This window comes from Macaca fascicularis, chromosome 19 (assembly GCF_037993035.2).
Source record: "Macaca fascicularis isolate 582-1 chromosome 19, T2T-MFA8v1.1".
In the NCBI taxonomy this organism is placed as follows: Eukaryota; Metazoa; Chordata; class Mammalia; order Primates; family Cercopithecidae; genus Macaca; species Macaca fascicularis.
This window is the reverse complement of record NC_088393.1, coordinates 2,391,962-2,418,989: the sequence shown is the minus strand read 5'-3', so window position 1 is coordinate 2,418,989 and position 27,028 is coordinate 2,391,962. Positions and strand designations below refer to the sequence as shown.

The 27,028-nt window shown below is 56.8% G+C and overlaps 2 protein-coding genes across 4 annotated transcripts in view; one reads left to right on the top strand and one right to left on the bottom strand.

Annotated features, from left to right (window-relative positions):
• ATP8B3 (ATPase phospholipid transporting 8B3) overlaps positions 1 to 20,072 on the top strand; it is a 28,086-nt gene extending 8,014 nt beyond the window's left edge. For all 3 annotated transcript variants that reach the window (XM_074025267.1, XM_074025268.1, XM_065535668.1), the window contains exons 11-29: positions 1,281 to 1,439; positions 1,738 to 1,826; positions 3,348 to 3,538; positions 3,643 to 3,851; positions 6,612 to 6,643; positions 6,736 to 6,892; positions 7,362 to 7,550; positions 7,639 to 7,751; positions 9,630 to 9,794; positions 9,903 to 10,014; positions 11,254 to 11,329; positions 11,927 to 12,026; positions 12,213 to 12,591; positions 12,761 to 12,984; positions 14,676 to 14,759; positions 16,138 to 16,377; positions 16,548 to 16,686; positions 16,924 to 17,051; positions 18,877 to 20,072. In XM_074025267.1, coding sequence (XP_073881368.1) covers positions 1,281 to 1,439; positions 1,738 to 1,826; positions 3,348 to 3,538; positions 3,643 to 3,851; positions 6,612 to 6,643; positions 6,736 to 6,892; positions 7,362 to 7,550; positions 7,639 to 7,751; positions 9,630 to 9,794; positions 9,903 to 10,014; positions 11,254 to 11,329; positions 11,927 to 12,026; positions 12,213 to 12,591; positions 12,761 to 12,984; positions 14,676 to 14,759; positions 16,138 to 16,377; positions 16,548 to 16,686; positions 16,924 to 17,051; positions 18,877 to 19,854 — 3,764 coding nt within the window. In that variant the 3' untranslated portion in view covers positions 19,855 to 20,072. The remainder of the gene's footprint in view (positions 1 to 1,280; positions 1,440 to 1,737; positions 1,827 to 3,347; positions 3,539 to 3,642; positions 3,852 to 6,611; positions 6,644 to 6,735; positions 6,893 to 7,361; positions 7,551 to 7,638; positions 7,752 to 9,629; positions 9,795 to 9,902; positions 10,015 to 11,253; positions 11,330 to 11,926; positions 12,027 to 12,212; positions 12,592 to 12,760; positions 12,985 to 14,675; positions 14,760 to 16,137; positions 16,378 to 16,547; positions 16,687 to 16,923; positions 17,052 to 18,876) is intronic.
• Positions 20,073 to 20,765: 693 nt separating this feature from the next.
• The window catches only part of ONECUT3 (one cut homeobox 3), a 30,656-nt gene continuing 24,393 nt past the window's right edge, over positions 20,766 to 27,028 (bottom strand). Inside the window, exon 2 of the mRNA XM_015440176.3 lies at positions 20,766 to 26,651. Coding sequence (XP_015295662.2) covers positions 26,359 to 26,651 — 293 coding nt within the window. The 3' untranslated portion in view covers positions 20,766 to 26,358. The remainder of the gene's footprint in view (positions 26,652 to 27,028) is intronic.

Sequence of the window (27,028 nt, the reverse complement as noted above, 5' to 3'; positions counted from 1 at the left end):
TTTTCTTTTTGAGATGGAGTTTCGCTCCTGTTGCCCAGGCTGGAGTGCGGTGGCATAATCTCAGCTCACCGCAACCTCCGCCTCCCAGGTTCAAGCGTTTCTCCTGCCTCAGCCTCCCGAGGAGCTGGGATTACAGGCACCTGCCACCACGCCTGGCTAATTTTTGTATTTTTAGTACAGACGGGGTTTCATCGTATTGGCCAGGCTGGTCTCAAACTCCTGACCTCAGGTGATCCACCTGCCTTGGCCTCTGAAAGTGCTGGGATTATAGGCGTGAGCCACCGCGCCCGGCCAGCTCCCTTATTTAACGCCGTCAGGGCGCAGAATCATAGACGGGCAGTGACTCTTCCTCTGGCACTCCTCCCGGGGTGAGCAAGGATGCTTTTGCGGGCCCTGGCCTCCTCCCTCTGCCCCAGCATTCTCACCGGGCACGGACCCATTTTTCAGAGGAAGAGACTGAGGTTCAGAGAGGTGGCCTGAGGTGTGGGCTAGCCCTGTAGTTCCTCTGCCTTCTGGCCATCCCACCATGGAAGTCTCCAGTTCCTACATTCAGGACGGAGTCAGGCTCCCCATCCCTAAGACGTGATGGGGAGGCAGATGAGGACCCTTCAGGAACCCTGTGGCCCCTCTCCCTTCTGGGGTCCCAACCCACGCCTCATTGTCATTTTAACCCTCACTGAATGCTGCCCGGGCCAGTCCATGTGGTCCGACCCTGTTTCCTCCAGCGGAAGTGAGAACATTGCAGGGTGTTGGGGAATGGGGGGTGGTGGTGGTGGACGGGCTCCGGCACCCAGGAGGAGGCTCATCCATCAGGTGTCCCTTCTCCTCTTCCTTCTTGACACATTTATTGAGCACCTACTGTGGGCAGGTGCTGGGCCGTGCCCTGGGGTGACAGTGTGGCTGAGACGAGGCTGGTATCCATTCTCAGGGAGCTCACAGACAGTAACAATAGCTTTGCACAAATAAACATCGCATCATGTGCTGGGATCAGAACCACGAGGGCGGGAGCTAGGAGCTAGGAGGGGCTGATCTGGCTGGAGGATCAGAGAAGTGTGAGTCCCCGTGGAAGGAACAACCTGCCCAAAGTCCCTGAGGCCAGGCGGGGACAGGAGGGCTTTGGAGCCTTCCTGAGGCAGCCCTGTGCTGGGGCGCCAGAGGGCAAGTTTGGGGCACTGAGGGGCTTGTGAGGGTGGCCAGAATGTTCTCACCTGCACCCGGCGCAGGGAACCTGGGGAGGAGGGCCTGAGCCCACTGACCACTGACCACCTGGCTGCCCACAGGCACGGTGACGTGTGAGGCGCCCAACAGCCGGTTGCACCACTTCGTGGGGTGCCTGGAATGGAATGACAAGAAATACTCCCTGGACATTGGCAACCTCCTCCTCCGAGGCTGCAGGATTCGCAACACAGACACCTGCTATGGAATGGTCATTTATGCTGGTACGGCTGCTCCAGGGTCCTGGAGTGGGAGCTGTCCCGATGGGGACGTGGTGGATGGATGTGGGGATGGGTGGGTGGATGGGTGCATGGATGGATAGACAAATAGATGGGTAGATGGGTGGGTGGGTGGATGGATGTGGGGATGGGTGGGTAGATGGATAGACAAATAGGTGAGTAGATGGGGGCGTGGTGGATGGATGTGGGATGGGTGAGTGATGGGTGGGTAGATGGGTGGGTGGACGGGTGGGTGGGTGGGTGGATGGATGGATAGATGGATACGTGTTTGCAAACCTTGCAGGTTTTGACACAAAAATTATGAAGAACTGTGGCAAGATCCATTTGAAGAGAACCAAGCTAGACGTCCTGATGAACAAGCTGGTGGTTGTGGTGAGCTGCCAACAAGTGCCGCTGCCCCAGGAACAGAGGAGGGTCGGTCAGGGCTGTCATCTTCCAGGCCTCAGTTTCCTTCTTCTGCAAAATGTGTAGCCTGATCCTGTGGGCAGGTCTTTGGGCCAGAAAATCTTTCATTAAAGTAATTAAAAAAAAAAGTTTTATAAAATAATAATGATTATTTATTTAAATTATTATTTTTTTTAGAGATGGAGTCTTGCTTTGTCACCCAGGCACAATCTTGGTTCACTGCAACCTCTGCCTCCCGGGTTCAAGCAATTCTCCTGCCTCAGCCTCTCGAGTAGCTGGGACTATAGGTGCCTGCCGCCACTCCTGGCTAATTTTTTTGTATTTTAGTAGAAACGGAGTTTCACCATGTTGCCCAGGCTGGTCTTGAACTCCTGAGCTCAAGCAATCTGCCCTCCTCAGCCTCCCAAAGTGCTAGGATTACAGGCATGAGCCACCATCCCCAGCCAAAATAAATATTTTTTTTAGGCTGGGAGAGATGGCTTATGCCTGTAATCCCAGCACGTTCTGGGACCGAGGTGGGCGGATCACCTGAGGTTGGGAGTTTGAGACCAGCCTGAACAACATGGTGAAACCCCGTCTCTACAGAAAATTGAAAATTAGCTGGGTGTGGTGGCAGGCACCTGTAATCCCAGCTACTTGGGAGGCTGAGGCAGGAAAATCACTTGAACCCCGGAGGTGGAGGTTGCAGTGAGCTGAGATTGTGCCACTGTACTCCAGCCTGGGCAACAGAGCAAGACTCTGTGTCAAAAAAAATAAATAAATAAAAATAAATAAATAAATAAACAAACAAAAATAAATGTTTTTCGGCCGGGGCCGGTGGCTCACGCCTGTAATCCCAGCACTTTGGGAGGCCGAGGCGAGTGGATCACGTGGTCAGGAGATCTAGACCATCCTGGCTAACACAGTGAAACCCTGTCTCTACTAAAAATACAAAAAATTAGCTGGGCATGGTGGTGGGCGCCTGTAGTCCCAGCTACTCAGGAGGCTGAGGCAGAGAATCGCGTGAACCCGGGAGGCAGAGCTTGTGTGAGCTGAGATCGTGCCACTGCACTCCAGCCTGGGCGACAGAGCGAGACTCTGTCTCAAAAAATAAATAAATAAATAAATAAATAAACAAATGTTTTTCGATCTCACTGTATTGCCCAGGATGGAGTGCAGTGGCGCCATAATAGCTCACTGCAGTCTCCTAGGCTCAAGCGATCCTCTGGCCTCAGCCTCCTGGGCAGCTGAGACTACAGGTGTGTGTCACCATGCCTGACTAAATTATTTCTTAAGTTTTTCATCGAGAGGAGGTCTCACTTTGTCACCCAGGCTGGTCTTGAACTCCTGACCTCAAGCCACCCGCCTGCCTCAGCCTCCCGAAGTGCTGAGATTACAGGCGTGAGCCACCGTGCCCAGCCCCAGCCTTATGTTTGTGTTCACCCCATCCCAATGGCAGAGTGGGGGACCCCTGCCCCTGTCACCCACCCCGTCGCGTCTGCCTTCCAGATCTTCATCTCCGTGGTGCTCATCTGCCTGGTGTTGGCCTTCAGCTTCGGTTTCTCCGTCAAAGAATTCAAAGGCCAGCACTACTACCTCTCAGGGCTGCACGTGAGCAGTGTGGCCGCAGAGGCCTTCTTCATCTTCTGGGGCTTCCTCATCCTGCTCAGTGTCACCATCCCGATGTCCATGTTCATCCTGTGAGTCCCTGCCGGCCGCGTGCCCGGTGCAGACACAGAACGGGGAGGCATGGGGGAAGGCGCACAGCAGGCGGGGCTGACCGTGACCCCGAGTGCCTCTGCAGGTCCGAGTTCATCTACCTGGGGAACAGCGTCTTCATCAACTGGGACGTGCAGATGTACTACCAGCCGCAGGACGTGCCCGCCAAGGCCCGCAGCACCAGCCTCAACGACCACCTGGGCCAGGTGGAATACATCTTCTCGGACAAGACGGGCACACTCACGCAGAACATCCTGACCTTCAACAAGTGCTGCATCAACGGCCGCATCTACGGTGTGGCCCCAACCCCTGAGCTCCCGGCTGGGTCCTCGATCTCCAAGGGGCTTGGGGTGCCCGAGAACCAGAGCCACGTCTGGCCCCAAGCCCAGCACCCCCGCCCGAATCAGAACCAGGGAATTGTAGCAAGATGGCCTGGTTTTTTTTTTTTTTTTAGAGGGGGCCAGCAAACTTTTTTTTTTTTTCTCTTTGAGACGGAGTTCAGCTCTCGTTGCCCAGGCTGGAGTGCAGTGGTGCGATCTCGGCTCACTGCAACCTCCGCCTCCCGGGTTGATTCTTCTGCCTCGGCCTCCCGAGTAGCTGGGATTACAGTGCATGCCACCCGGCCTGGCTAATTTTTGTACTTTTTTTCAGATGGGGTTTCACCATGTTGCCCAGGCTGGTCTCGAACTCCTGACTTCAGGTGATCTGCCTGCTTCAGCCTCCAAAATATTGGCATTACAGGCATGAGCCATCACACCTAGCCAAACTTTTAAACAGTATTTTTTTTTTTTTTTTGAGATGGGGCTTTGCTCTGTCACTCAGGCTGGAGTGCAGTGGTACAATCATAGCTTACTGCAGCCTGGAATTCCTGGGCTCAGGCAATCTTCCCACTTCAGCTTCCCAAGTAGCCAGGACTACAGGAGCATGCCACCATATTCAGCTTATTTTTGTATTTTTTGTCAAGACAGGGTATCCCTACGTTGCCCGGGCTGGTCTTGAATTCCTGGGCTTAAGCGATCCGCCCGCCTCCGCTTCCCAAAGCGCTGGAATTACAGATGTGAGGATGTGAGCCACCATGCCCGGCCACTATTCCTCTTTTGACTTTTACAAGCCTTTATTTGTGAATGCTGAAATTCGAATTTCTTGGGTATTTCCCAGATTGCAAAACAGTTTATTTTTTATTTTTTTTATTTTTTGAGATGGAGTCTCTGCCCAGGCTGGAGTGCAGTGGTGTGATCTTCGCTCACTGCAAGCTCCGCCTCCTGGGTTCACGCCATTCTGCCTCAGCCTCCCAGCCTCAGCGCCCACCACCACACCCAGCTAATTTTTTTGTATTTTCAGTAGAGACGGGGTTTCACTGTGTTAGCCAGGATGGTCTCGATCTCCTGACCTTGTGATCCGCCCACCTCGGCCTCCCAAAGTGCTGGGATTATAGGCGTGAGCCACCGCACCCGGCCACAAAATAATATTCTTCTTGCCATTTTTGTTCCTGACCATTTAAAAATCCAAAAGCAATTCTTAGCTCGCAGGCTGTACAAAAACTGACGATGTGGTGGGGTGTAGTTTGACAGCCCCGGGTCTAATTTATAACCAGGGCACATGGTTTGAACTGGGTCATAATTTAGTGTAGTGAGAAGTCCCCAAGAAATGGTTCAAGTTCAGCTATAGAAAAAGGGGCCCGAGGTTGAGGCGGGCAGATCACCTGAGGTCAGGAGTTTGAGAGCAGCCTGGCCAACATGGCGAAACCCTGTCTCTACTGAAAATACAAAAAAGTAGCCGGGCATGGTGGCGTGCACCCGTAGTCCCAGCTACTCAGGAGGCTGAGGCAGGAGAACTGCTTGAACCCAAAGGTGGAGGTTGCAGTGAACCAAGGTCAAGCCACTGCACTCCAGCCTGGATGATAGAGAGAGACCCCATCTCAAAAAAAAAAAAAAAAAAAGACACCACAAAGGGGTGGTGTGCACCTGTTGCCCCAGCAACTTGGAAGTCTGAAGAGGGAAGATGGCTTGAGCTCGGCAAGTTGAGGCTGCAGTGAGCTATGATCGCACCACTGCGCTCCAGCTTGGGCCACAGAGTAGGACCCCATCTCTAAGAACAATAAAGAATAAAAAGTGACTGGGCGCGGTGGCTACGCCTGTAATCCCAGCACTTTAGGAGGCCTAGGAGGGAGGATCACGAGGTCAGGCGTTTGAGACCAGCCTGGCCAACATGGTGAAACCCCATCTCTACTAAAAATACAAAAATGAGCCAGGCATGGTGACAGGCGCTGGTCATCCCAGCTACTCAGGAGGCTGAGACAGGAGAATCGCTTGAACCCAGGAGGCTGAGGTTGCAGTGAGCTGAGCTTGTGCCACTGCACTCCAGGCTGAGCGACAGAGCAGGACTCTGTCTCAAAAATAAAAAAATAAAAATAAATAAATAAATAAGCCGGGCGCGGTGGCTCAAGCCTGTAATCCCAGCACTTTGGGAGGCCGAGACCATCCTGGCTAACACGGTGAAACCCCGTCTCTACTAAAAAATACGAAAAACTAGCCGGGCGAGGTGGCGGGCGCCTGTAGTCCCGGCTACTCGGGAGGCTGAGGCAGGAGAATGGCGTAAAAACCCGGGAGGCGGAGCTTGCAGTGAGCTGAGATCCGGCCACTGCACTCCAGCCTGGGCGACAGAGCGAGACTCCGTCTCAAAAATAAATAAATAAATAAATAAATAAATAAATAAATAAATAAATAAATAAATAAAAAAGAACAAAAACTCACCCCAGGAGTGGGAAACAAAATATGCCCCACGGATGGGGCTGCATCCCGCTCCAGGCCGTCCTTTAGGGATCCCTGCGAGACAGGATGGGGGTGCTCCCCTCTTCCTGCTTTCTGCAGATGGTGGAAACCGAGGTCAGCTTTCGCCCCAAGATTGCTCGGGGCGTCGGTTCCACGACCGCAGGCCTGGCTCGTGTGGCTGCATCCGGGGGCCCCCAGAAGCCTGAGACTAGGGGGCGGGGGCTGTGGGATCCCGAATGGGGGGCCTGTGGGAGCCGGGGCCTGAAGCCATGTCTTTCCCCAGGGCCAGATTCGGAGGCCAGGACCCGACCCAAGGTGAGCCTGCCCGCCCTGCAGCGCGGGACGGTGAGGGGGATGGGGCACAGGGAGTGGCCCGCCCACAGCCCGCCGCGCCCCGCCGCCCCCAGGAGAACCCCTACCTCTGGAACAAGTTCGCCGACGGGAAGCTGCTTTTCCACAACGCGGCCCTGCTGAACCTCGTGCGGAGCAACAGGGACGCGGCGGTGCGCGAGTTCTGGCGCCTGCTGGCCATCTGCCACACGGTGATGGTGCGGGAGAGCCGCCGTGAGTGCCCCGGGCGCGCCCACCCGTCTCCCCATCTCTGAGGCCGCTCGGCCCCCGGGGCACGGCAGTGTCCCCGGCCCCACCGCTCACCCAGCCCATCTTCCAGGGCCCCCTTCACCTGGCTTAGGGGGCGCTGAGGCCGGTGACCCCAGCCCCACCTCGAGGGTGTCCGGGCCTGGAGCCCAGACGTGTTGCCCAGTACCGTGGCGGGAGGGCGGATGTGTCATCCTCACGGCTCAATAAAGGATGTCCAGACCTGCGGTTGGAGCCCCAGGATGTGTTGTTGAGCAGGAAGGTCGTCTAGACTCAAGTGCTCCCCTCCGTGCATTGGGCTGAGAGGTTGTCCAGGCGGGGATCCCCCGCCACACTCAATAACGGTGTAGCCCAGGCGGTGCCCATCTCCTCCCTGCACCGTGGAGATGGAGATGGGCTCCACCACGTGACCCCAAAACGGCCCCCTCCCCACCAGACCAGCTGTTGTACCAGGCAGCCTCCCCCGACGAGGGGGCGCTGGTCACCGCGGCCCGGAACTTCGGCTACGTGTTCCTGTCCCGCACCCAGGACACCATCACCATCGTGGAGCTGGGGGAGGAGCGGGTCTACCAGGTCCTGGCCATAATGGACTTCAACAGCATGCGCAAACGGATGTCGGTGCTGGGTAAGCCCCGCCGCCCAAGCCCTGGGCCCCCGTAGGCGGGTGGGCAAAGGGGGAGCCTCTGTGGGCAACAGGGCCTGTTCCCCCACAGTGCGAAAGCCAGAGGGCACCATCTGCCTCTACACCAAGGGCGCCGACACGGTCATCTTCCAACGCTTGCACAGGAGAGGGGCAACGGAATTTGCCACAGAGGCGGCCTTGGCTGTGAGTCCCTGCAGGGAGGAAGGCTGGTGTGTGTGTGTGTGTGTATGTAGGGACAGGAGGAGGAGGCAGGGGAGGAGACTGTACAGGGAAATGAATGGCTGCGGGTACCTGGGATGGCTATGTACAGTTGGGTAGGTTGTGCACTGTACAAAACACCCTCCCCTGGCAGCACACCACACACACACACACAGGTTGGAAGGCAGCTGAACTCCAAAGTGTCCCCCCACAGAGACAGTGTCTTTTTCTTTTCTTTTTTTTGAGACAGAGTCTTGCTCTGTCGCCCAGGCTGGAGTGCGGTGGCACGGTCCTGGCTTGTTGCAACCTCCGCCTCCCAGGTTCAGGTGATTCTCCTGCCTCAAGCCTCCCGAGGAGCTGGAATTACAAGCACACGCCACTGCACTCCAGCCTGGAGTGTCTACTCTCTGGGCCTGCCCAGTTTCCTCCCAGCCCCTAGAGGCCCCAACCCTGGGTCCGGCCCTTGAGAAATGAGAGGCCTAAAGCAGGGGCTCAGAGATCCCAAAATTGAGGGGTCAGAGGCGGAGAGGCCTGGGACTGGGGGAGCCCAGGTTGGGGAAGGCTCTGGGTAGGTGGACTGCATACAAGGTCATGAGGGATTGTTAGAATTTGCTATGCAGGCCGGGTGTGGTGGCTCCTGTCTGTAATGTCAGCGTTTTGAGGCTCAGGTGTGCAGCTTACTTGAGCCCTGGAATTCGAGACTAGCCCAGGCACCATGGTGAAACCACCTCTATTTAAAGAATGTGTATATAGAAAGAAATTAGCCAGGTGTGATGGCATGCGCCTATGATCCCAGCTGTTTGGAAGGTAGAGACAGTAGAATCGTTTGAGCCCAGAGTTCGAGGCTGCAGTGAGCTATGATCGAGCCACTGCACTCCAGCCTGGGTGACAAAGTGAGACCCTGTCCCCCATCCCCGAAAAAAAAATAAAGAATTTGCTGTGCAAAGCGTAGGGCAGGTGTTCCTGGCAGGGAAACAGTCCTCCAAGAAAGTCTGGAGGCAAAAGAGAGCTGAGAGTCTGGGGGTGGGAGCAGGTGTCTGAGACAGAGCAGGTGGGGAGCAGGGGTGGCTCAGTTTTCTTTTTTTTTGAAACGGAATCTTGCTCTGATACTCAGGTTGGAGTGCGATGGGGCAATCTCAGCTCACTGCAACCTCAGCCTCCCAGGTTCTAGGGATCCTCCCACCTCAGCCTCCTAAGTAGCTGGGATTCCAGGCGTGCACCACCACATCTGGCTAATTTTTTTGTGTGTTTTGACTGGAGGCGGGGTTTCACCATGTTGGTCAGTCTGGCCTCAAACTCCTGGCCTCAAGTGATTCGCCTGCCTCAGCCTCCCAAAGTGCTGGGATTACAGGCGTGAGCCACCACGCCCGGCCCTTTTCCCCACTCTCTATTTCTTTTTTCTATTTTTTTTTTTTTTTGAGATGGAGTCTTGCTCTGTTGCCCAGGCTGGAGTGCAGTGGTGTGATCTCGGCTCACTGCAACCTCCGCCTCCTGGGTTCAAGCAATTCTCCTGCCTCAGCCTCTCAAGTAGCTGGGACTATAGGCGCCCGCCACCACGCCTGGCTAATCTTTGTATTTTTAGTAGAGACAGGGTTTCACCATGTTGGCCAACCTAGTCTGGAACTCCTGGCCTCCAATAATCCACCTGCCTCAGCATCCCAAAGTGCTGGGACGACAGGTGTGAGCCACCACGCCCAGACTCAGACCAGTTTTCTGAGCCCCTTCAAGGCTGCTGTTGGCAGGGGAGGCAACAGGCTTTTGGTTGGGGGTCCCAGGCTCCGGAGCCCAGCAGGGGGTTGGGGAGGGCTGAGACTCAGATGTCGGCTTCAGGATGGTGACAGCTTCCACCTGCCTGGCCCCCAGGCCTTTGCCCAGGAGACCCTGCGGACACTGTGCCTGGCCTACAGGGAGGTGGCTGAGGACATTTACGAGGACTGGCGGCAGCGCCACCAGGAGGCCAGCCTCCGGCTGCAGAACCGGGCGCAGGCCCTGCAACAGGTGTACAACGAGTTGGAGCAGAACCTCAAGGTGGGTGGGCAGCAGGGCACCAAAGGGGGCCCTGGGACTCTCCTGCCCCTGCCAGGGAGCTGGGCGGCTGCTCAGCATCTTCCCCGTCCTGCCCTCCTCCCCCACCAGCTGCTGGGAGCCACAGCCATCGAGGACAGACTTCAGGACGGCGTTCCTGAAACCATCAAATGTCTCAAGAAGAGCAACATCAAAATATGGGTGCTCACTGGGGACAAGCAGGGTGAGTCCTGGGTGGCTCCAGGTGGCTGAGCCCCTGCAGCATGGATCTTCAAATTTCCCTGAAGTTTGAAGGCTCACGCCTGTCATCCCAGCACTTTGGGAGGCTGAGGCAGGTAGATCACTTGAGGTCAGAAGTTTGAGACCAGCAGGGCCAACATGTTCAAACCCCGTCTCTACTCAAAATACAAAAATGGGCCTGGCCGGGTGTGGTGGTGCGCGTCGGTCATCTCAGCTACCCAGGAGGCTGAGGCAAGAGAATCGCTTGAACCTGGGAGGCGGAGGTTGCAGTGAACCAAGGTCGTGCCACTGCACTCCAGCCTGGGAGACAGAGTGAGACTGTCTCAAAAAAAAAAAAAAAAAAGGCTGCAACTCTCAGAAGGGCGCGGTGGCGCATGCCTGTGGTCTCAGTTTCTCCAGAGGCTGAGGCAGGAGGCTCACTTGTGCCCAGGAGGTTGAGGCTGCAGTGAGCTATGATCGCGCCACTCCCCTCCAGCCTGGGTGACAGAGTGAGCCCTTGTCAAAAAAAAAAAAAAAAAAAAAGATTTTCAGGGTGCCCTCTGTTGGCCAGGAGCCAGCCCAGGGAAAAATATTCAATTATTTCCCTTCTGATTTAAAAAGATATTAAGGCCGGGCGCGGTGGCTCATGCCTGTAATCCCAGCACTTTGGGAGGCCGAGAGGGGCAGATCACGAGGTCAGGAGATCGAGACCATCCTGGCCAACACGGTGAAACCCCGTCTCTACTAAAAATACAAAAAAAATTAGCCGGGCGTAGTGGCCGGCGCCTGTAGTGCCAGCTACTCAGGAGGCTGAGGCAGGAGAATGGCGTGAACCTGGGAGGCAGAGCTTGCAGTGAGCCTAGATCGCGCCACTGCACTCCAACCCGGGCGACTGAGGGAGACTCTGTCTCAAAAAAAAAAAAAAAAAAAAGGTATTAAGACATTTTGTGGGTTCCTGAAGGCACCGTGGATCCTAGGCACATGTGCCTGATGATTCTGGCCTCAGACACGTCTCTGAGCAGCCCAGTTCCAGCCAGAACTGCAGTCAAAATCTCAGGGCTGGCTCTCATTGGCGAGCCTGGGTTACAAGCCCTTCTCTGAACCAATCACCATGGCCAGGGGGTGGGGCATGCGGCTGCCACTGGTCGGGCCAGGGTCCACTGGGTAGAGTGGGCGTGGCCCCCAGGCCGCCGGTGCAGGGCGGGTCACAGAGGTGCTGAGCAGGTCTGGTTCTGGTTCGCAGAGACCGCTGTTAACGTCGGCTTCGCCTGCGAGCTGCTGTCAGAGAATATGCTCATTCTGGAGGAGAAGGAGATTACGTAAGAAGTGTGGGGTTGGGGGGGGGTGAGCAAGGGGAGTGGGGAGGTGAGGACAAGGGGCACCTGGCCCAGGTGCTTGTCTCATTGGACGGGGAGCCCGAGGCACAATGGGAAGCGGGAGATTGAGAGGGGAGAGAAGGGTAGGAGGAAGGAGTGGGGGAGTGGGCAGTGGAGGGAGCCTCAAGGGAAGGGGAAGGGGCAGGGGAGGGAGAGGGGGAGAGGCAGAGGAGGGGGAGGAGCAGAGGAGAGAGAGGGAAGGGGAGAGAGAGGGAAGGTGAGGGAGAGGGGTAGGGGCAGAGGTGGGGAAGTGGGCAGTGGAGAGTAGGCGGAGGGGCAGGGGAAAGGGGCGGGGAGGGACAGTGGATGGAGCGGGAGGGGAGAGGGAGGGGAGGCGAGAGGGAGGGGAGGGGAAGGCACAGGGGAAATGGGCAGGGGAGGGGAGGGGGAGGGGCAGAGGTGGGGGAGAGGGGGAGGGGGAGGGGCAGCGGTGAGGGAGTGGGCAGTGGAGGGGTTGGGAGGGGCAGTGGAGCTCCCGGGGAAGTGGGGAGAAGCCCGCCCCCTCCCCTGCCCCGCTGACCCCTGCGCCCGCCCCGACAGCCGCATCCTGGAGACCTACTGGGAAAGCAATAACGACTTTCTAACCAAGAAGTCCTTGTCGCAGGTCAAGTTGGCCTTGGTCATTAACGGAGACTTCCTGGTCAGTGTCGCTCAGGGTGGACGGCGGGGTCCCGGCGCCAGGGAGGGGCCTGGAGGGGCGGCGGGCTCGGGGTGGGGGCCTCAAAGGGCCCCGGGGTGGGGGCTGCTGGCAAGGCCCAGGGCCGGGCAGGGTCCAGGCTGGACTGGAGGCCGCGGCGCCTGGCACAATCCCCTCCCCGCCGGCCAGGACAAGCTGCTGGTGTCCCTGCGGAAGGAGCCGCGCGCCCTGGTGCAGAACGTGAACATGGACGAGGCGTGGCAGGAGCCCGGCCAGTCCAGGAGGGATTTCCTCTACGCCAGGCGGCTGTCCCTGCTGTGCCGGAGGTTCGGGCTCCCGCTGTCCGCGCCGCCGGCCGAGGATTCGGCCGACGATTCCGGAGCTCGCCGTCGGTCCGAGGTGCTGCAGGAGCGCGCCTTCGTGGACCTGGCGTCCAACTGCCAGGCGGTCATCTGCTGCCGCGTGACGCCCAAGCAGAAGGCCCTGATCGTGGCCCTGGTCAAGAAGTACCACCAGGTGGTGACCCTGGCCATCGGGGACGGCGCCAACGACGTCAACATGATTAAGAGTGGGTGGCGGCGGCAGGGCTGGGGGTGCCCGGGGCGAGTGGGGGCGGCTGATGGAGGTGGCGGTGGGACTGGGGGGACCTGAGGCCCGTGGGGGGGGGCTGATGAGGGACGGAACGATGGGGGGTCTGGGGGCATGCGAGGGGCTGACCCGCTGCCTGTGCCCCGCAGCCGCGGACGTGGGCGTGGGGCTGGCCGGCCAGGAGGGCATGCAGGCTGTTCAGAACAGCGACTTCGTGCTGGGCCAGTTCTGCTTCCTGCAGCGCCTCCTGCTGGTGCACGGCCGCTGGTCCTACGTGCGGATCTGCAAGTTCCTGCGCTACTTCTTCTATAAGACCATGGCCAGCATGATGGTGCAGGTCTGGTTCGCCTGCTACAATGGCTTCACTGCCCAGGTGCGTCCCCCGGCCTGGCTGCCCCATCCATGACCAGGGCCTCTGGGGATGTCGTGCCCCTCCCATAGCTGCTAGGAGCAGCACTGGGCACACTGAGAACCCCGGAATCCTCGGTGGGCAGGGCTTGCCTGAGGCTACATGGCAAGGCTGCATTAGTGGAGGCCTAGAGTCCAGGTGAAGGGAAGTGATGGTCCCTGTCTAGCTCTGTGCCCAACAACTTCCAGGATATTTGTTTTGTTTTGTTTGAGACAGAGTCTCACTCTGTCACCCAGGCTGGAGTGCAATGGCACGATCTGGGCTCACTGCAGCCTCCGCCTCCCGGGTTCAGGTGATTCTCCTGCCTCCACCTCCCGAGTAGCTGGGATTACAGGCGTTGTACCATCAGGCCTGGCTAATTTTTGTATTTTTAGTAGAGACGGGGTTTCACCATGTTGGCCAGGCTGGTCTCAAACTCCTGACCTCAGGTGACCTGCCCACTCCAGCCTCCCAAAGTATTGGGATTACAGGCGTGAGCCACCGTGCCGGGCACACTCAGAGCTTTCAAGCAAGGGCAGGCACTGCACATGGACCTCCCCTTCTAGGGACAGTTGAGGGAACAAGACCTTGAACCCCAGAGAAGATCCGATGTGGGAGCTGGCGCTCCACTCAAGACTCTGAGCGGTATCATGACAAGGACTAGAAGAGGCCCAGGGCAGTGCTGTTCCCTGCGTGTAGGGAAGCTGTTGGGAGTCAGGTGCCTTTGAGAAGGAATGAGCCCCCATCACTGGGGGGGGGCATTTGAGAGAGAGTTTTACGGAAACCCCTTAGTAAGTATATATTGGTTTCTGTTTTATTTTTATTATTATTATTTTTTGAGACAGAGTCTCGCTCTGTTGCCCAGGCTGGAGTGCAGTGGCACAATCTTGGCTCACTGCAACCTCCGCCTCCCGGGTTCAAGCGATCCTCCTGCCTCAGCCCCCCAGTGGCTGAGATTACAGGCGCCTGCCACCAAAACCAGCTAATTTTTGTATTTTTAGTAGAGACAGGGTTTTGCCATGTTGGCCAGTCTGGTCTTGAACTCCTGACCTTGTGATCTGCCCGCCTCAGCCTCCCAAAGTGTTGGGATTACAGGCATGAGCAATCACACCCAGCCTTTTTTTTTTTTTCTTTTTTAGGCAGAGTTTCACGCTTGTTGCCCAGGCTGGAGTGCAATGGTGTGATCTCGGCTCAGTGCAACCTCCATCTCCTGGGTTCAAGCGATTCTCCTGTCTCAGCCGCCCGAGTAGCTGGGATTACAGGAGCCCACCACCACACCCAGCTAATTTTTATATTTTTAGTAGAGATGGGGTTTCACCATGTTGGCCAGGCTGGTCTCAAACTCCTGGCCTCAAGTCATCTGCCCGCCTCAGCCTTCCAAAGTGCTGAGATTACAGGCATGAGCCACCGTGCCTGGCCTGTATCTTTTTTGAGGCCATCCAATTAAAACAAAAACTCAGAGGTGCCGTTATGAGGGAATTTGATCATGCTTTCCTCCCTCCCTTTATCTTCCCACCTTTATCAGTCCACACTTCACCCCACCCCAGTCCCAGCCCCAACCTTGAGTGTAACTCGACTTTCTACCTCACCCAGAACCCTCCCTGGGTGCCCGCTTGTCAGTCTCCTTGGGTGTCTGGAGGCTGACTTGTTCTTCTTGCCTTTCTCCCCCGGCTCAGCCCCTGTATGAAGGATGGTTCCTGGCTCTTTTCAACCTCCTGTACAGCACCCTGCCAGTTCTCTACATTGGGCTCTTTGAGCAGGTGAGCAGGGCAAGGCTGGGTCTCTGCTCAGCCTCTCCTCCTCTCCTCTGCTCCTTGGGGAGAGGGGGGCTGGGAGACCTTCAGGCCATGGGGTGGGGCTCAAGGGGTGCAGTCCAGTACCTCTCCCTACCCACTGCCATTGACCTCCTCCCACTGGAGCCTATGCTCATCCTGGGGCCGTCCAGCTCCTCCTGTGTGTGGGAGCCCCCACCCTGTGCTGGAGCCCCTGGGCCTCTGTCTACCCATCCATGCAATGGGGAGAGGGGATCAGAGCAGATGACTCTGCTAGGTTTATCATCCCCCAGCTCCAAGAGGCCCCAGCTATGCGATCTGGAGTTGGGAGGGTGGGTCACATGGAACGTTCCAGATGATGGAAGTGTCCCACACCTATGCAATCCAGCACAGAAGCCGGCAGCCACATGTGCCCAGTGAGGAACGCTTGTGCTGCGGCCGATGTGACCCAGGGACCGGATTTTACATCTCATTTCATGTTTGCTAGAACCGTTTTTTTTTTTTAGCTCGCAACAGGATCTCGCTCTGTTGCCCAGGCTGGAGTGCAGTGGCACAGTCTCAGCTCACTGCAACCTCTGCCTTCCGGGTTCAAGTGATTCTCCTGCCTCAGCCTCCCAAGTAGCTGGGATTACAGGCGCGCACCACCATGCCCGGCTAATTTTTTTTATTTTTAGTAGAGATAGGATTTCACCATGTTGGCTAGGCTGGTCTTGAACTCCTGACCTCAGGTGATCCCTCCGCCTTGGCCTCCCCAAGTGCTGGGATTACAGGCATGAGCCACCGTGCCCGGCCTTGCTGGCATCTTTAACCGTGGTGGAATACAAATCATGTAAACTACCCTGTCTCAGCCAGACTCATGCATACAGCTCAGCAGCACCCAGTGCATTCGTGTGGCCACGTGACCAACCTCCAGGGCTCTTTCCATTGCATTTTATTTTATTCTGTAGATGAGGTCCCATTCTCTCACCCAGGCTGGAGTGCAGTGGTGCGATCACAGCTCACTGCAGCCTCCACTCCTGGGCTCAAATGATCCTCCTGCCTCAGCCTCCCAAGTAGATGGGATTACAGGTGCCCACCACCACACCTGGCCACTTTAAAAGGTTTTTTTTAGAAATGGGAGGTCTCACTATGTTGTCCAGGCTGGTCTCAAACTCCTGGCCTTAAGCAATCCTCCCACCTTGACCTCCTAAAGTGCTGAGATTACAGGCGTGTGCCACCGTGCCTGGCCTTCCTTGGTTTTAATTCGCTTAAACTCAAAGAGCCGCACACAGAGAGTGGCCACCCTACTGGCCTGCCCAAGGAGGTCCTGATCTCTGTTGGGGGTCCCCCATCCCCCACAATCCCAAGAGCTTCCCCTTGCCCCCAGGACGTGAGCGCGGAGCAGAGCCTGGAGCAGCCGGAGCTGTACTTGGCGGGGCAGAAGGACGAGCTCTTCAACTACTGGGTCTTCGTCCAAGCCATCGCCCACGGCGTGGCCACCTCTCTGGTCAACTTCTTCATGACGCTGTGGATCAGCCACGACACGGCGGGACCTGCCAGCTTCAGCGACCACCAGTCCTTTGCGGTCGTGATGGCCTTGTCCGGCCTGCTGTCCATCACCATGGAGGTGGGCAAGGTCCTCACCTCCCCGGGGCCTTGGACACGGCCTATGGAGGCCTCCTCCCCCGGGGACCACTGCTTTGGGGGCCTTGCTGGGTGCCCTCCCTGGACCCTAGGGGCGGGTGTCCTGGTGCAAGCTCCGCCGGGCCCCGGATTCACCCCATGCTGCCTGTCCAGGTCATTCTTATCATCAAGTACTGGACTGTCCTGTGCGTGGTGACCATCGTTCTCAGCCTGGGTTTCTACGCCATCATGACCACCATCACCCAGAGCTTGTGGCTCTTCAGAGTATCCCCCAAGACCTTCCCGTTTCTGTGTGAGCCCCCGTGGGGAAGTGTGATGGGCGGTCGTGGTGCCGGGGGTCCCTGATGGAAGAGGTGGCAGGTTGCTCATGACAGTCGTCTGGCAAAGTGTCCCGGGGAACGGGCTCCTTTATAAACCAGGCACAAAGGCACCAGGGCGCTCCGTGGCCTGGGGGCGTCTTCGGGGCTGGGGGCAGGGAAGGCGGCACAGGCTCCCAGCAGGCTCTGCTGTGACCCCGCCCTGCCCCCAGACGCTGACCGCAGTGTGCTGTCCTCCCCCTCCATCCTGCTGGTGGTCCTGCTGAGCGTGTCCATAAACACCTTCCCTGTCCTGGCCCTCCGGGTCATCTTCCCAGCCCTCAAGAAGCTGCTCGCCAAGGTGAGGTGGGCCTGGGCCTGGGGTCCTCACCCGGTACATTCCAGGACCCTGGTGGGGGAGCCACGCAGGGTGTAGGGACTGCAAGGTGTCCCAGCCCCTCTCGACCCTCCAAGACACTGGGCTGGGGGGAAGGGTGGGTGCGGAGCCCTGACACGTGCCCAGTGCCCCCGGGACCCGATTCCCCAAGAAGGGAGACCTCCCTTCCTAGACAAAGCAGCAGAAAGCACCCAAAGGCCACCCTGGGTTCCAATGCTGATGCCATTGGACTCTTAAGGTTTTATTTATTTATTTATTTTTATTTTTTGAGAGGGGTCTTGTGCTGTCACCCAGACTGGAGTGCAGTGGCACAATCTCGGCTCGCTGCAACCTCCATCTCCTGGGTTCAAGCAATTCTCCTTCCTTAACCTCCCAAGCAGCTGGGATTACAGGCACACACCACCACGTCCAGCTAATTTTTGTATTTTTAGTAGAGACGGTGTTTCATTATGTTGGCCAGGCTAGTCTCAAACTCCTGACCTCAAGTGATTTGCCCGCCTCAGCCTCCCAAACTGCTGGGATTATAGGAGTGAGCCACCGCGCCCGGCCTTAATGTTTCTATTTAATTAATTGATTTATTTAGAGAGAGCGTCTCACTCTGTTGCCTAGGTGGGAGTGCAGTGGCGTGATCACGGCTCACTGAAGCCTCAACCTCCCAGGCTCAAGTGATCCTCCCACCTCAGCCTCCCAAGTAGCTGAGGCCACAGGCATGCACCACCATGCCCAGCTAATTTTTTAGCTTTTTTCTAGAGATGGAGTATCATTATGGTGCCCAGGCTGGTTCGAATTCCCCGGCTCACGCAATCCTCCTGCCTCGGCCTCAACATGTTGAGATTTCAGGCATGAGCCACACCGTGCCCAGCCGACACCGTCAGATTCTACCCTGAATGATCTAGGGCTTGGGGACTGAGATGACGGAAACAATCTTGAAGTGGTTTAGGCAAAAGGAGGAACTTGGAAACAAGAGTCCGTCGACAGACGAGTGGGTCAACACAGCGTGCTCCATCCGTGCAATGAAACACGCCTGAGCCATGAGAAGGAGTGAGGCTCTGACAAAGGCCACAGCATGGATGCACCTTGAGGACATATGCTCAAGGCTGGGCGCAGAGGTTCACACCTGTAATCCCAGCACTTTGAGAGGCCGAAGCAGGTGGCTCGCTCGAGCCTGTGAAGTTGAGGCTGCAGTGAGCTATGATTTTGCCACTGCATTCCTATCTGAGCAACAGAGCAAGACCCCACCTCAAAAAAAAAAAAAAAAAAAAAAAAAAAAAAAAAAAAAAAGGGAGGGAGACTTACTAGCCCACGTAACCAAAACATATATGGAAAAGCAGGTTGCAGCTGAGATGGGCCCCAGAATTGACTGGAACGGTGTACTGCCCTGCCACCTCTGTTCTCCCTGCCCAGCTCCTGCCACCTTTACTGCACAGGCTGGACACATGGCTGTTCCAGGCTCACCTCTCCTGGATTTGCCACTAAAGGGCAGCCAAGGCACCTGGTGGCTGGTCTAGAGTTAAGTCTCAGGGAAGGACTCTGATTGGCTGAGCCAGGGTTAGTTTCCAGGGCAAGGCCAATTAATGGGTCTTGAAAAGCAAAGGACTAGAGTCCTCCTTAGAACTCGACACTGGGAGTTGAGGAGTCTAATTGGCTCAACTGGGTAGAGAAGAACCTAGCCAATCCATAGTGGCCAAGGGCTTTGAATCCTGCCTCTCCTCCTCGGGGGACAGGTCACCGGAGAGCCGTCAGCCAAGCGTAGAAGTCTGATTCCCCTGCTCTCCCCTTTGCTTTTCAGGAGGAGAAGGTGGAGGAGGGCCCGAGCGAGGAGATTTTCGCCGTGGAGCCCTTGCCTCATTTATACCGCGAGTCTCGCACCCGGCGTTCCAGCTATGCCTTCTCCCACCGTGAGGGCTACGCAGACCTCATCACTCAGGGTACAATTCTGCGGAGGGGACCAGGGGTCAGCAGTGACATAGCATCTGAATCCATAGACCCATCTGATGAAGAGGCATTTTCAAGCCCAAAGGAGTCGCACTGGCATCTCAGGAAGATGTCCTTCCTGGGGAAGAAGAAGCGCCAGTCACAGGGGCAGATGTCCTTCCTGGAAGCACAGCACTTCCCTACAAGTAGCTCATCATTTTCTATGGATAGACAATCTGCTCTTTATTCAGAAAACCAACTTGCCCTCCCCAGATATGTGCTTACCGGCACCCACAGGCTCTCTGGGTCTTTCCAGGAGCAATTGCCAAGGGTACAGGAGAGGCCACTGTCACCCAAGCAGAGGCCATCTTCTCCTGAGAAGTTGCCGTTGACCAAGGAGAGGTCATATTCTCATCAGGAGAAACCGCCGTTGCACAGAGAAAGCCAGCTGTCATCTTCTGAGAGCCAGCCACAGCCTCCGGGGAGCCAGTCATTGCTTTCAGGCCAGCTGACATTGGAGAGCCAGCCAGACTCCTCAGAGGAGAAGTCAGCATTTTCGAAGCCCTCCGCACCATTATGGAAGAGCTGGCAAAAGGAGCCCCTCACCCCCAAGGAGGGGATGGTGCCACTTCCAGACAAGACCCACGAATCTCAGGTGGAGACTCTGCCACCAAGTCTGGCGGAATCGTCCACGTCCACGAGCGAGCAGCCTATGGAGGTGGAGCCCTGGCCTGTGGAGAAGCAGTCATCATCATCCATGGAGTGGCTGCTGGTGCCCGGGGAGGAGCAGCCATCCTTGCCCCCAGAGGAGCAGTCATTGCCCTCTGCGGAGGGGACCAGGGGTCAGCAGTGACATAGCATCTGAATCCCTAGACCCATCTGATGAAGAGAGATCTTCGAGCCCAAAGGAGTCACACTGGCATCTCAGGAAGATGTCCTTCCTGGGGAGGATGAAGCGCCAGCCAGTTCTGCTGCAAGTCACCCAGCATGCAGGGGCCTCCCTCTAAAGACAGGGGCTCCACATGCTTTTCTTTTTCTAATAAACCAGGGACCATCTGACCCCAGCGCTAATTGAGGCTCACTCTTTCCCTACAGTTTTTTTGTGATGGAGTATTCCTTCCTGGTTTTTAAATCAAAGCACTGACCTCTAGTGCTCTAGCTGGGTATTTGCAGGGAAAACTTTTCTTCTTCATACTGGGGTAAGATAATGTGGGTCAAGCTTCATTGCTCTCAAAAGTTGTTTATTAAAAGCTGTGGCTCCCCCACTGCCTGACAGCTGGCCCCTCCCAAGAAAGTTTATAAATTCCAGTTCTGGTACCATCTGGCTTCTTCGTCTATCGGGAAGCCCTGGTTTCTCCCCTTCAAATACACCTTCATTCGCTGGGGTCTCCGTTCACTTTAGACTCCAGAAAGCAGTGAGCAGTGATGTCACAGAAGCAGGTCCTGACAAGGTCTGCATCTTGGGGCTTGGTTGACTCAAAGGCACCAAGCTTTTCTTTCAAAGGCGCCAAGCTTTTCTTTCTGATTCTTAACCATTCCCTGTGGGTGGTGGAGCTGTGTGGGCGGTGGAGGCTCAGAGCAGGCTGCTGGCCCAGGAAGAAGATGGGACTCAAGAGCAGAGAGGGGCGAGCTGGGTGGAAGCAAAGTCCCTCTTCCCTGCACTCCCGCCCTCCCGCCCCAGCCTTGAGGTGGGTGAGTTCCATTCCCGCCCCGCATCTGTGCCCGCATCTGTGCCGGACCCGTCGGCCAACACACACACCCAGATGAGTGACTAGAAAATAATTTATTGAAGAAAAACAAATCAACAAACCCAGCACAGCAATGGTTAACAATGACGAGACTTTTTTTTTTTTTTTTTTAAACTTTTAAGCCTGTCGCCCGAGGGTGAAGGTGGAAAAGGGCTTCTCTCCCCTGTCACTGGAGGGGAGGGGACTTTGGAGAGTCCAAGTGGTGTCTCCCCTGAAAGCAGCCCTCGGTTCCAGTCTGTTCAAAACACTCAAGGCCGCAGGGCCTCCTGGCTCTTCCCTCCCCCCCAGCTGAGCTCATTCCACCAAAACCAGCCCCCGCAGGGGTCCGACAGGGCCACGAGGAGGAGCCCCTGGAGTCTCTTGGCCTGATTTTGCTTAAACCACTTGGGGCAGAGAATGTGAAATGGCCCAAGCTGCGGCTGGTGCAAGGAGCATCCTGGCCCCGGCATCATTTCAGATTTCAGGTCGGCTGAGCCCTCAGCCCCGGGTCCAGCCCTCCAGACCAGGGCTTTCTGCTTTATGGGGTGAGAAGCACCCCCTTTAGCTTCCCCGCCCCCCTACTGGGGCCTGTCCCCGAAAGCGGCCCCTCTCATCTCTCCCCTGCTTCTCTCTCCTCCAGCCTCGGTTCCCAGGCCAGCACATCTGTGCCCCTTCCACCTCCAGGGGCTGTTTGGGGATGGCTCAGGGACATGGCCTCATGGCACAAGAGGAGTCAGAGGCAGAGGACATTGTCCCAGAGCCCCCTTTGATGATTTTGGGGGGTCCTCTGTTCTCTAGGCTCCCAAAATGGGCTGGGAGGGAGGGGTCTCTATAGGCGTACACGCCCTGCCTCCCAGACAGGACAGAAAGCCTGAGTCATGCCCAGTCCAGGGAGGGGAGGCTGAGGCTGTCTGGGTGGAGGTGGGGGGGGCGGTGCTGGTGCCTGCTGTTGGGGGCCTCAGGAGGGTCCTTCAGATCTCAGGAAGTTGGGGCGTACCCGCATCCCCCACCACCCTGGGCGACAAGACAAGAATAGGCTGATTGTCTCTCTCCTCTGAACAAGACACTTGGGAGTTCATGCTAAAGTGAAACCAACCGGGTGATGCGGGTTTGGGGTGGTCTAAGATGTCGAGGACACCAGAGCGCCCCCAAGAACCAGGAATGGCTGGGGGGGCTCGGTGGTTCCCACCTGGCTGGGGCAGGCAGGGGCTGGGAGGCGGAGGAGACCTGGGCACTGAGGCTCTGCTCCCGCCCCCGCTACCTAGAGCCCCGTCCACCTGTCCCAGCTGGACACAGTTCCTTAGAAAGGAGGAAAGAAACAGTAACGAAAAACCACCGAACAGCACCGATCGGGCACCAGACACACAGAAGCGACACGGAACCGGGCCACGCCCCCCGCCCCCCACCCCGACCACTTTATTACAATTAGCGTCAAGAAAGAGTACATTAGTCATGCACCAACTCAAATTCCATTTTCTTTTTTTTTTTTTTTGCATTTTTCTTCCTTTTTTTTTCTTAAATTACATTTGAACACAGAGCACAGAGAATAATAAATACTCTTATAAGACATGACTCCAGAAAACAAGAAACAGAACAAGCCAGAGAACAGAAAGATATACCTCTGCCTCTCTCTCTCCCTCTCCCTCTCTCTCACTCTCATTCTCTCGCTCTCGCTCTCTCTCTCTCCCTCTCTCTTTCCTAAAGGACTCGTTTAAATAAGAAATCTGTAAACGCCACTGGTCCTTTCTGCCGCAGTCTCTCTCGCGATCACGCTCCCTCTGACTTTTCCTCTGGTCTCCAGTCCTGACATTCAATGCGTCTCCCACGGAACTCGTCAAAGAAACGACATGCCATCGTCTGCAAAATTATAATTTAACGGTATAAAGCTTCAAGTCACGTATTCCAAAAACTAGCTAAGGATTTTTTTTTTAATCACATAAACTATAACATTAAATATTTTGAGGTATTTCAGAGAAAATTGTCAAAGGCTCGAAGGAATTGTGCTGGAGGTGTTGTTCCCTGCATGGAGAATGGATGCTCTTTGGTATGTGACAGCCAAGTGGGCATGGGGGGGAGGCAGGAGAGGGCCCAAGGGGCTGGGGGGTGGGTTGGGGATAGAGCCTTCTGTGGGGGTCTGGCCAAGTTTGGGATGGGGCCGGGAACAGGTGTGTGTGTGTGTGTTTGTGTGTGTGAGAATGTGAGAGAGAGAGATGAAGATATCTGAAAAGGACCCAGGAGTCCTGGGCCACTTTATTTTTTTTTGTAGAGGTGGGGTCTTGCTGTGTTGCCCAGGCTGGTCTCAAACTCCTGGCCTCAAGCAATCCTTCTGTCTCGGCCTCCCAAAGTGCTCCTGGGCCACTTCTGTGACCAAGAGGCTTGACCCGATCTGACCACAGTTCAGCATAGCTAAAACGTTCCACAACAAGAACGATCCCAAGTCAAGTCCTAAATTTCCAGCAGGGAACAAAACTGGAGGCCCCCTAGTGTCTGACCCTTGGGGCCCTGAAGGCCAGGCAGAGGGCATCTAGGAGACCCACCCCCTGCCAGGCCCATGCTCTGGCCAGTGCCTGAGGCCCAGGCATCGATTTTCTGAGAAGCTCACTGGGCCAGGGCTGCAGCGTGATTCTCTTGGATCAGAAGCATTTTATTGCCTTTGAGAGCCCTTTCCTCCACTAAATGTCTACCTACCTGTAATCCTAGCACTTTTGGAGGCCGAGGTAGGAGGACCCCTTGGGGACAGGAGTTCAAGACCAGCCTGGGCAACATAGCGAGATCCCATCTCTACAAGAAATCCCTTAAAAAATTTAGCTGGGCATAGTGGTGCGTGCTTGTGGCCCCAGCTACTGGGAGGCTGAGGCAGGAGGATCACTTGAGCCTAGGTAGTCGAGGCTGCAGTGAGCTACGATTGTACCACTGCACTCCAGCCTGGGTGACAGAGCAAAATCCTGTTTCTAAAAGAGAAATTTAAAACATTGTATATCTACAGGCTACCTTGGTATAAAAACAAATAATATGGTATGTTGAATAGGTCCGCATCTTCTTGGACCAAAAAAAATTTTTTTTTTTTGAGCCAGAGTCTTGCTCTGTCGCCCAGTGGTGCGATCTCGGCTCACTGCAAGCTCTACCTCCCGGGTTCACACCGTTCTCCTGCCTCTCAGCCTCCCCAGTTGCTGGGACTACAGGTGCCCACCACCACACCCAGCTAATTTTTTTGTATTTTTAGTAGAGATTGGGGTTTCACCGTGTTAGCCACGATGGTCTCGATCTCCTGACCTCGTGATCTGCCGGCCTCGGCCTCCCAAAGTGCTGGGATTACAGGTGTGAGCCAACCGTGCCCAGTCACTGGCCTAAAGCTTTTTCAAAAGAAATTAAAACGTGGGCCCTGGACCTGCTGGGCCCATAGGCTACGTCAGTCTGGCCTGCAGTGGACAGGACAACTCTAGGTTCATCCATCAGGAACTTAGGGGTGGGGACAGGAGAGAAACTGAGGCCCAGGTTTTAGTGGGAGGTGGGAGATACTGAGTTGCTGGCACCCGGTGACACCACAGAAGAACAGGAGCCAGTGTGTGTGCATGTGTGTGTCTCTGCGTGTGTGTGCATGTGTTCCTGCATGTCTGCGTCTGCTGTGTGTGCCTGCGTGTCTGCATACATCTCTTCGTGTGTGTGTGCCTGCGTGTGTCTGCATGCATGTCTCTGCATGTGTGTGCACATGTTTGTGTGTGCAAGTGTCTGTGAGTGCCTGCATGTGTGTGTCTGCGTGTTGTCTGCATGTGTGTCTGTGTTGGGGCAGAGAGGTGGGGTGCTGAGCAGGAATGGGGACCATTTCTACTATTAGGAACCCCCCAACACCCAAATGTTCTAGAAGCATCACTCAGATCCGGTCGCTTGGAAAGCTGGGAGCAGAGCGAGTCGATAAGGACAAGAGAACACTCCATACACGTCTTTGGTTCAAGAAGAAGGCACTCATGGACCTCACGATCCTCTCCCTCCCTCTCTCCCGGTCTCTCTTTCTCTCTCTCTCTTTCTCTCTCTCTCTCTTTCCCTCTCTCTTTCTCGCTCTCGCGTTGGGGAAGGGGTGGCACCCGGCAGGCGGGGCCCCGAGCCGGGTCCCAGGCCAGGGAATCCTGTCATCCAGCACAAATCCTTGGGAGAAATCTTTGGTATCAGGCGTGATTTTCCAATCACAGACATGAGCTTGAGTGAGGTAGCCTTTACCTGGGGGAGGGGAGGGGCATTTCACTAGAAATGTCTTTTGCATTTTCAAGGGGGGTGGGCGGGCCGCTTCCTCCCTGGGAGGCAGCCGATGGGTGGGGGAATTTCAGGGAGGGGGATCCTTCTGGCCTCGGATCTTGAACCCCCGGGGGAGGCGGGCTCCTGGGATCCCACGGCCGGCCAGTCTCGGAGGTCACCCGGACCAGATGAGAGGAGCGGGGGAGGGCGCGGAGTGGGAGGGGGGCGCTCATCTTCATTTCCGACCCTTCCCACTTGTAAATTTTTTTGGCAAAAACTGGAGCAAGCAGATTCCACCTTCTTCAGCTTCTTCTCTCTTTGGCGAGAGTGGAGACCAACACCAGGTTCAACCCCGCTGCCCCCTGCAAGCCCAGTTCAGCCTCCGAAGCGGGAGGAAAGGGGGGCGGTCAATTCCAGAAGGTTCCACGCAGGAAGCGGCTCCACGGCCCCGTGCAGAGGGGCTTCTCCGGGCGGCCCCAGCGGCGCCTTCTCCGTCGGGGTCCCCTTCTCCGGGGAGCGTGGACGCGGTCTCCCGTGTCCGGGGCTGCGTCCTTCCCTGCGCTCCACGAAGGTGCCTAAAGGTAAAGTGAACTCAACAGAGATGGCGGGGCGGGGGCGTCTGGAGTTTACCCGCATGTGGGAGCCCCCCGTCCCCTGCGGCCTGGGATGGGGTGGGAAGGGTGCTTGCCCGTGGGTGCTGGGCGCCCGCCGCAGGCCCCTCCCCAGCCTTTAAGGCAGGCGATTCTTGGCACGAGGAATCCTAGCCGCTGGGAGGGGCAGCTCAGTTCTCGGCCTCAGGGGCCGTCCTGCCAGCGGGTGGGGTTGGTTTTGGGGAGGGTGGGGGACCGTAAGGATCCGGCCTGATGTGGGTTTTTGGCGACTTTGGAAGGGGCTGAGGTCTCTGGGGTGAGGGGCCAGGGCGGGTGGGGAGGAAGGAAGGTTTCTTCTACCTTCCTCGGGGGGCGGGGCAGGGGATCTGGCGGAGGAGGGGTTATTCTTTAAAATTCCTTTTTTAAATACCCGGTTTATATTTCTAGTATGTGCTTCTTGACCCGCTTTAGGGGACAACACAGTGAGCCCTGGTTTTTCTCGAGGCCCTCTGGGCGTCCTGAATGGAGAGGGGGCTGGGGAACCCCTTTCTGTCACTCCCTCTCCTCTGTGGGGGTGGAGGGCTTCCTTTGGCCTGGAGGGAGTGGGCATGGAGAGGGGAGGGGGGCCCTTTTTGTGCACTTGGGCTGGGGGGTGTGCTGCTTCCCCCTCCCCGGGTGTGGGGGGCCCGGACAGCACCCCCTCCAGGTGCCCCCTGGGGGCGGGTCTCCGGGCCGGCAGGATGAGGGGAGGAGACGTGGGGGCACAGCGCCCAGGCCGTGGAGGCAGGGAGGGCGCAGGGCCGGGGCGCCTCAGGCCTTGGAGAAAGTGGCCGTGGCGCCAGCGGGGCCCCCGGGAGCCGTGCTGGGCTCCTCAGCCCAGCGGTTCATGCAGCGGCGCCGCGCGTTCATGAAGAAGTTGCTGACGGTGTTGAGCTCCAAGCCAAGCTGCTGCGAGATGGTGACCTGCATCTCCTTGGACGGCCGCTTATTCTCCTTGAAGATGGCGATTAGCGTGCGCCGCTGCAGGTCGGTGAACACCAGGCGCTGTTTCTTGGGTTGCAGCGCGCGCTCCTTCTGCTGCTCCTGCTCCTTGCGCTTGCAGGCTGCGGGCGAGCAGCGAGCGGGCGGGCGAGCAGGACACAGCGCCACCGTGTGGCCAGCCGGGGAGAGGCAGGCGGCGCACGCCGCCGGGAGGATGAGGAGGAGGGGAGAAGGGACACGTGGGGGGAAAGGCGGATGCACATAAGGACCCAGGGAGAGCCCAGGAGGAACAGGAATGCAGGGAGAGGCGGAGGGGGAGACAGTGGGGAACACATGGACGCACAGAGACAGAGACAGGGAAACAGCAAGGTCAACAGGGAGACACCAGGAAAGTCCAGGATGCAGCCAGAGGGCGGTGGACACAGAATTCAAGGTGAGGACAGGCAGGAAAAGCAGATGGGGTGGGGGTGGGGGGAGGACAAAGAAGGGGACACAGTGT